General features: G+C 35.9%; 1 protein-coding gene across 1 annotated transcript; it reads left to right on the top strand.

Annotated features, from left to right (window-relative positions):
- The first annotated feature begins 8,053 nt into the window (after nt 1-8,053).
- LOC141492160 (cytochrome c-like) lies at nt 8,054-8,326 on the top strand. The gene has a single exon (XM_074192751.1). It carries the CDS (start codon nt 8,054-8,056, stop codon nt 8,324-8,326), a length of 273 nt encoding a protein of 90 aa, XP_074048852.1.
- Nucleotides 8,327-9,251: the final 925 nt, after the last annotated feature.

The raw sequence follows: 9,251 nt of genomic DNA, 5'->3' as shown, positions 1-9,251 counted from the left end.
TCATGCATATGGATTGAATCCCATGATGAGAAACTAGCTTAAACTGGAGCAGCAATTGATATCATTCCTCTCCTGAGATCAATGGAAATCGGATGTTTGAGAAATGTTGCCCTGGATAATTCCATTGGATTCTGGGTTTCTAACTGTCCTGTTAAATCAAGGTAAAGCTTGGCTTCCTGCGGCAGTCCCATTTCATTTCCCCAGAGAGGAAGGGCTAAGTGGGGTCAGCTCCTAGAAGAAGGTAAAGTAAGTCTTATATTTGTGTTGGTCTTTGGTGATGGAGAGGAAGTTGCTGATGGAGAAAATTCACTGTGACTGACTTAAGATAAAGGGTTTTTCTGCTTTCTTCTTACTCCAGGCTTGTGATCACAGACACTACAAGGTGAATGATAGGAATAGAGGTTCATTGAAAGAGACTTGAGGAGGTGATTTAGGAGAATCAAGAAAAGAAAAATGAAGGGAATAAAAAGAGGCAATAAAGTTCAATCCTTTCACTGTAGCAGTGAAAACTGTCATTGGCAGCAAGGCAGCCAGTTCGCTAAGAAGATCTTACAAATAGATTTCAAAAATAGCACAGAGGTCTTCCAACTCCCCATGAACACATATTTTCCCCCTACTGTTCTACACCATAACCACATCTCTCCCAGATTAATAGGACAGAAGTATATATACCCTCATGCAATGTTGTAGGTCACAACTTTGTTCTAATGGGGAGAGGGAGAAGGGTTCCATATGCAACTGAGAAAGGAAGGAGGTAAGAGATGAATCCATGGGCAGTGTCTAAAATGTCTTTTTTTAATATTTTGAAATTAAAACTTGGAAATTAGAAAGCTAACTCTCTGTGGAAGTGTTGGAATCATGATTCAATGACCTGATATTAAAAAGGAGGGACTTAAAGAAAAAAAGCCAAATAAAAGTGTTTATTGTTAACTGATCCTGAGAATGTAACTGTTATTGAGACTAGTGAAGCCTTGATACATCATGATAGTAGTAGGGCCATCCAAAGTTAGGGCTTTTCAGTAGAAAAAAAACTTGACGTGGAAGGAAACCATATGTTGCCAGTGGCATGAAGGAGTTATGTTAGCAAACTAACACTTAGAGTGCCCATTCTGAGGGATATGGGAGTGGAACTTAAAGATTCCTAGAGAGGAGGGAGTGCAGTTGCTAGTATAGTCCATAAAATCTTCAAAATCTTTTGAAATGAGAAATAATTCAACCATTTCAAGAGTATATGGATCACCTCATGCAGACAGGAACAAAGAGGTCAGTTAGTCAACAAGCATCTCTTAGATAAAACTTGCTATAATACAGGTACTGAATTAAATGCTAAGGATTCTAAAAGAGATGAGACACAACTTTGTTACAAACCAATTGTATTGACTAGTTGTTGTTGCTGAATCACCATATCCAACTTTTTATGACCCTGTGGACCCTACTAAGCCAAAATTGACCACCAGATTTTCTTGGCAAAGGTTCTAGAGTGAAATAGCCTTTCCTTCTCCAGTGTATGAAGGAAAACAGAAGATAAGTGACTTTGCATAGGTTCACACAGCTAGTTAGTGTTTGAGGCTAAATTTGAACTTGGTTTTCCTGACTCCAGGTCCAGAGATGTATCCACTGAGCTACCTAGAAGCCCTATTCGATCAGATAAAACTAATATCTAATCTAGACTGGGCAAGAACTAAATTAATATCCAGTCTAGGTAATAGATTCATTGATTCTGGAATAGCATCTAGAAAAGATAGATCTAGAGTTATCTGGAAAGGAGACAGGTTTGATATTAAAGTGGCAGATCTAGTTATCTGTAAATATACCAGAAAGTCAAGATTGACTGAAAAGATCAATGCAATAATTTTTTATTTGATTGTTAATATACCTTTTTGTATAATGTGATAGCTGATGAATTGACAGTTATGGGTTAAGCTGATGTAACCTTTAAGTGTTTACCCTCCTGAGACTCTAAGTCAGTTTTAATTCCCATCCTACTGTAGCTGAAGGCTTTCATCTTTCATCTAGCCTGTATATTTCTGAGATATATATACATATATATATATACATATTATATATAGTTATTCTCCACAATTTGAATTTCTTCTCCTTTAAGGCAATAATGTTTTACCTTTCTCCCTATTCCCAGTGCTTTGCACAGTGCCTAAATCCTAATGCTGCTATCTGAGGGATAAGTAGGTATAATTATGGTGGTTAATCAGCATTATAGGGAACAGATCACATATATCAGAATCTTAGTCACTCCAAATATGTGATATTTTATGAGTTAAAGAGTTCAAATTGTCCTTGATATAAATGATAAGTGAATGTGTTTGTTATTTAATGACTTGCATCATTATGAATAAAGGAATGGGGGAAAAACATATTAGGCACTTTTATGAACCTAGTGCTGTGATAGTGTTTTTATATGAATTAGCTCATTGTAACTCTCCAAATGATAGAGAACTCTAGAACTGGAGGAAATTCTTTCATTGGTCATAGTGCCTATTGATGGTAAACCCTAAAGAGAGCTAATACTTGAGCCAATACAGTTCTGAACTTCCCCAGTAGTTTTCAAAGGGAAAAGGGAACCCAACAGGAAGAATCCAACAGACATGGGATCAAGATAGGAGAGTGCTTACCACAATGTTCTCACATTGTTTACAGAAAACAAGAATAAGGAAGTATTCTGTGTCAAAGGGCTCCCTAATATTAGAGGGGGAGGTTTTATAACACCTAAAAATCAGTGAGGAGCAAGTAGTCCTAAGAATTTTTTCGTTGTAATTCATTTGCTCGAGGGGATGTTATTTGATTGAAAGCAGCAATAATGATCATTATACTGATGATGTTTCTCTAAAAAGAAATAATAACTGATATTTATGTAGCACTAAGTACTTTACAAACATTATGTCATTTAATCAATGTGAAGTGATATGGCAGCCAAAAATGACCAGATAACCTTAGACCCAATAATAAAATTATACTGTCCAGAACAATAAAGGTGATTAATTCCATTGGATATCCTACTGTAGCTGCTGAAGTCTGAGATTACCTTTCATCTAGTCTGTATATTTCTTGTCTCTAGTTGTTTTCATTCCTCCCCAATTAGAATTTGTCTCCTTTAGGACCAAGACTGTTTTTACCCTTCTTATTTTCAGAGCTTATCTCAGAGCCAAAGTCATGCTAAGTATATAATAAAAGCTTATTGATTGATGGATTAACTGACTTTGAATTTGAAAGTTGCATCCTATTATCCTGAAAATATCAACTGGACTTCTAATAAGAATCTATCTGAATCCTTGCTAGATCACTTATTTGATGTGCAATATTAGAGAAGACAGGTAGTCTCTTAAAGTCTGAGTTTTTTGTCTGTATAAAATTATTATAATATATGCACCAATGAGCATTGTTATGACTAACTCAACCCTCCCCCCCAAAAAATAATTCCCCTTCTCATTTCTCCCAAACACAAATCATGATTTGGTACAAGTGAATCATACCACTTAAAGGAATTTTACAAAATTTTTAACGAATCCCAAAGTCTATACTTCAAAAATGCTCTGATTTCATCAATATATGGATGCTGCCTTCTAACTATGTAAATTGCCTACCTGTCACATATGTTGAAAGGGAATTATCTCTTTAAAAATTTTAATTTCTTTAGTTACAATATTCGTTTTAAAAAAACTTTTTGAATCTCAAAGTCTCTGCTTCCCTCTCATAAATCCCCTACCCATCAAAAAAGACAACCACATGATATCAGTTAAACATGTGAAGTCATGCAAAACATATTGCCATGTTGGTTATGCTACAAAAAGAAAATCAATAAAAAAAAGTGGAAAAAATTAAGTGTAGACCTCAACCACACTCAGACTTCAGTAGTTCTCCCTCTGGAGGTAGATAGCATTTCATTGGGTTTTTTTGTTAATTTTAGGCTTTGTTTTGTTTTGTTTTTGTTTTTGTAAGGCAGTGGAATTAAGTGGCTTGCCCAAGGCCACACAGCTAAGTAATTATTAAGTATCTGAGGCTGAATTTGAACTCAGGTCCTCCTGACTCCAGGCTGGTTGCTCTATCCACTGTGCCACCTGGCTGCCCCATATAACATTTCTTATCTGGAGTTCTTTGTAATTATCTTAGTTTATTGTGTTATCTAAGTCTTTCACAGATGATCATCATTACAATATTGTTTGTCCTATGTACAATGTTCTCCTGATTCTGTTTATCTCATTTTGCATCAGTTCATATAAGACTTCCAGATTTCTTTAAACCATCTTCATCATCCTTTCTTATATCACAACAGTATTCCATCACAATCATATACCACAACTTATTGAACCATTGCACAATTGATGGCATCCCCTTGAATGTATAACTCAAAAAAAGCTTCTATGAACATGTTTTGCTATTAACATCTTTAGTGTGCACTGGTACCTCAGAGTTATTTTAATTTACATTGCTTTAATCAGTAGTGATTTAGAGCACTTTTTCATGACACTAGTAATAGATAACTTTGATTTCTTCTTCTGAAAACTAACTATTCCTATCCTTTGACTTAAAGAATTAACTATCATTACACAGTGTATTAAGTCTTTATAGCTTACTTGTGTCTTCCACAATTTGAGCTCCAGTGAGAACCCAAGAACCATCTGTGTTCCTTTCCATACTGGAGCAGAATTTCAATCAAGAGTCTGAATTCTGTTTCAAATCCTGTGTTCCTTTTTCAAGGATTTGTGTCTCTATTTTTTCTTATCCCTAAAATTTTATTATTATACTATAAAATAGTCACCTTTTCTGCAATTTATAGTCTGAAAGAAGACTCCTAGGTATTTAAAGTCTAAGTGATTTTTTTCACAGTCCCAAAGCCAGTATATGTCAGAGGCATGACTTGAACCAGGTTCTTCTAGTCTCTCTGCTTTCTATCCAGTAAGCCATATTGTTTTCGAATATATTCAAAGACTTTTGCAGAATTCATCTAGTAGAGCTTTAACATATTTGATAGTCTATTAATTAATAAGATATAACAGAATTCTGGAGTCTTAAAATACTGATTATTGGAGGTGGGGGGAGGGAGGTAAGATTGGGAGAAAATTGTAAAACTCAAATAAAATCTTTTAAAAAAAGACTGATTATTTAAAGCCATAACTACCTTATATCTCTGTAACATTATTGTACTGTAATCCATTATATGGTGTACATAATGGTTATAGTTATAAAGTATCAAGAGGAGAAAGTAATGAAGAGACAAGGGAGAAACAATGAGTTATTAGATGAGCCTGGAAATGAGATAAAAAAGAGGTGAAGAAGGTTGAAAAAACTGGAAACCCTAGGACAGTTGCATCATTAGAAGGAGTTACATTGAAAATTAATTTGTTCAGGTGGCTAGGTGGCATAGTGGATAGAGTACTAGCCCTAAAGTCAGGAGTACCTGAGTTCAAATCCGGCCTCAGACATTTAATAATTACCGAGCTGTGTGGCCTTGGGCAAGCCACTTAACACCATTGCCTTGAAAAAAAAAGAAAGAAAATGAATTTGTTTTAACATCAAAATTGAAAGAGGTAAAGGTAACAGCTCTCTTCAAAAGCACATTGGACAAATCTTTATTACTTGCCTACTGTGTACAAAGTAATATGCTTGGTTCTGGAGATGGGAGTAGAAATAAAGTTTAAATAAGATAAAGTTTCAACTTCTTGAAGATAACATAGTGTTTAGGTGATGGGGAATTTTTGAGGGGTGGGGAAGTGGGGAGTTGTCCAAATGGTTAGTAATTGTAAAGCAGGATGAAACATAAATGCATTCATTGGGTGCCAAAATGAACCTTACTTATGGTTGAAAAGAGAAAGTCATTAGCAATTGGAAGAACAAGAAAGTATCCTGGAGGAGATGGAGTTAATAGACTTTAGATTAAAGGGATTTTTTTGGATTGGGGGGGTAATTTTTTTCAATTAAATGCAAAGGTAGTTTTCAACATTCATTTTTGTAAGATTTTGAACTGCAAATTTTTGTCCCTCTCTCTCTCTTTTCTTCCCCCCTCTTCAAGTCAGCAAGCAAGCTGATATACATTTGTAGTCTTGTTAAACATATATGCACACTAGTCATGAAGAAATAGAAAAAAAAATGGAAAAAAACCTTGAGAAAGAAAAAAATTAAAACAGTATTCTGTTCAAAGCATATTATTTTTATTTTGGGGTTTTTTTCTTTGAACTGCAATTAGACTCCATGATTCTTTCTCTGAATGTGGATAGCATTTTCCATCATGAGTCTTTTGAAAATCTCTTGGATCTTTGTATTACTGTGAAGAGCTAAATCTATCATAGTTGATTATCACACAATATTGATGTTATTGTGTAAAATGTTCACAAGGTTATGCTCACTCCACTCAGCTTCAGTTCATGAGTCTTGTCAGTTTTTTTTCTGAAATTTGACTGCTCATCATTTCTTTATAACATTAGTATCCCAATACATTCATATACCACAACTTGTTCAACCATTTCCCATTTGCTGGGCATCCCCTCAATTTCCAATTCTTTAGAACTGCTATGAATATAACACAAAACAAGCATAAAAAGAACTGTTATGAATATTTTTGTACATGTTTAAGTTAAACTTTCAAAAAACAGTTTGAGTTAATCTTTCAAAGAAAAGAAGTACATTAGTGAAGCAGATAAAGAGATTTCTAGGAATAGGGAACAGAAAAACAAAGGAATAGAGTAAGAAGAATGCATTACACATTCAAGGGATAGGTAGCAGTCCAGTTTGTTTGGAGCATGGAATACATAGAGGAGAGTAATATGACATAAGGTGAAATAATAGAATGGCTTAGAAAGAATATTGTTGGAGGACCCTAAACACTGTATAAATTAGTTTGGATTTGATTCAGTAGACAAAATATTTGGGGAACATAATAGTAATAATGTTGGAATTCTTTTTCTCATGACAACCCTGAGGAGTATGTAGTACAAGGAGTTATAAATAAGGAACTGAGATATTCTAAAAGGCTAAGTAACTTTTTCAATGTCACATGGCTAGAAAATGGCTAATGTAAGACATATAATGAGGTAATAATTTCATATCCAACAATTTTGCTACTATATTATTTTCAAGCTAGTTGCTACATTGTATAGAGTGCCCAGCCTAAAGTCAGGAAAACTCATCTTCCTAAACTCAAATCTGACCCCAGACATTTACTAGATGTGTGACCCTCAGTTAGTCACTTAATCCCATTTGCCTCAGTTTCCCATCTGTAAAATGAGGAAACCATCCCAATATACTTGCCAAGAAAATGTATCATAAAGAATCAGACACAATTTAACAATAACACCTTCCAAGTCACTAAAAATTTGTGAATAGAAATCTGAAATGATTAGATGTGTATGAGTAAGAAAAATTATTCTGGTAATGGTATATATTTCAGACCTCTTTCTCTTCTCCCCTCTGTAATAAGCAGTCAAATCAGATTTTTTTTCCTCAACTGTAATCCTTACTAACCTGTTACATTATCACTACTGACCTCCCTCTCCTTCAGATTATTCTCTCCTCCCTGGTTTTTCATGATTGTCTTTCCTGGTTCAATTCCTGCAGATCAGATGACTCTTTTATACTCCTTTTGGGTGAATTCCAAGATCCTACCCTTAGTCCTTTTCTCTGTCTATATTATCTCTGTTAATAAAATAATAATCTCCCATGGATTTAAATATCTATACAGAAGACCCCAGAACTACATCCAGCCCCAGTATTTCCAGTCCCCCCGCCCCAGATTCAGTTCCAGATCATCTACTGGATATTCTAAACCAGATGTCTTAAAGTCAACTCAAACTTAATACGTCTTAACACGTCCAAACTACCACGTCAACTTATTTATTACCTTTCGCCCTGAATCCTTACCTTTTTAAAACGTGCCTATTTCTCTTGAAGGTATAATCGATTCTATTATAATGAGATATATGTATTGCCAAAAAATCACCAAGTTATATATACTCCAGCAATAAAATGCACAGACTTCTGCTGAAAATTAGATTAGGGAGAGGCAGCGCCGGGTGCAACGGGCCGAGTCGGGGACTGGGCCGTCATGGGGGACGTGGAGAAGGGCAGGAAGATCTTCACAAGCCCGGCCCCAACCTGCACGGGCTCTTCGGCCGCAAGACGGGCCAGGCCGCAGGCTTCTCCTGCACCGAAGCCAACAAGAACAAAGGGATCACCTGAGGGAGAGGACACCTTGATGGAGTACCTGGAGAAGCCCAAGACGTACATCCCTGACACGAAGATGATCTTCGCGGGCATCAAGAAGAAGGGGGAGAGAGCCGACTTGATAGCCTACCTGAAGAAGGCCACCAACGAGTAACATGTGTCCGCCGCCTTATTTATTTTCAAAAGCAGCCGATGAGACTTCTTTCCTTTTTCTATGTGTTCCAGAACGACCCTATTTAAATTGGTTTCATCGACCTGAGCATTTCGATCATGAATGGCTGTTCTAATAGAGAAATCATGTAGATTAGGTAGGCTTGGGTTTAGATAAGAAATGATCCCTTCTCTCTGTTTCAGTCATAAATCCAGTCACAACCAAGCTGTCACACTTGAATGTTTATTTTAAAAGATTTAGGCAACTTTTTTTTTTAAAGCAAGGGCTAATGTGCCCCACGTCTTAGAAAAGTTTTAATTAAATCTGGCTTCTTTCACCAAACTCTGGGGAAAGCCTACTTAATAATTTCATATGACTTTTACCTGTTCGGGTTTTTGGGGGTGGGGGAATTGTTCTTGGTGGGGGGGGGTTATGCCCCAGCCTATCCAAAGGCCAGCCCTATTGAATCCATCTTAAGTTCCCTAACTTTGTGCATAAGTAACTTAATTACAATGATTTCATTAAATACTGCCTTTAACTTGTTGAAAGGTATTTCATCCCATCACTGCAGGAGTTCAGTTGGAGATAGGATCTCCTGACTTGCTAAGTACCTGTTTTGAAGACCTGTTAAATTGAAAGATTACAGACATGTTCTTAGTATGTGAATAGCAGTGGTATATTCACTTGGAGAGTTCAATTTAGGGATGTATCATTAGTACTACATCTGTAGCCATATTTAAAACTTAATGCACTTGGAGGATTCAGTTGTATGGAGATGTGCCATCAGTGCATCCATGGTCACCCCCAAAACTTGATTCAGCAATTAAACATATGTGAATATATTAAAAAAGAAAATTAGATTAGGGACACAGCACTCAATTTTGACCAAACAAAAAAAAAAGATAATACCCTAATAAAAATAGGTGCA

The sequence above is a fragment of the Macrotis lagotis genome, chromosome 6, assembly GCF_037893015.1.
Source record: "Macrotis lagotis isolate mMagLag1 chromosome 6, bilby.v1.9.chrom.fasta, whole genome shotgun sequence".
NCBI classification, from domain to species: domain Eukaryota; kingdom Metazoa; phylum Chordata; class Mammalia; order Peramelemorphia; family Peramelidae; genus Macrotis; species Macrotis lagotis.
Note: the sequence above shows the minus strand (reverse complement) of the source record. Positions and strands in the feature narration are given on the sequence as shown.

Coding starts and splice junctions, on each gene's coding strand:
- LOC141492160 (XM_074192751.1), top strand. CDS start 8,054: ATGGGGGACGTGGAGAAGGGCAGGAAGATCTTCACAAGCCCGGCCCCA.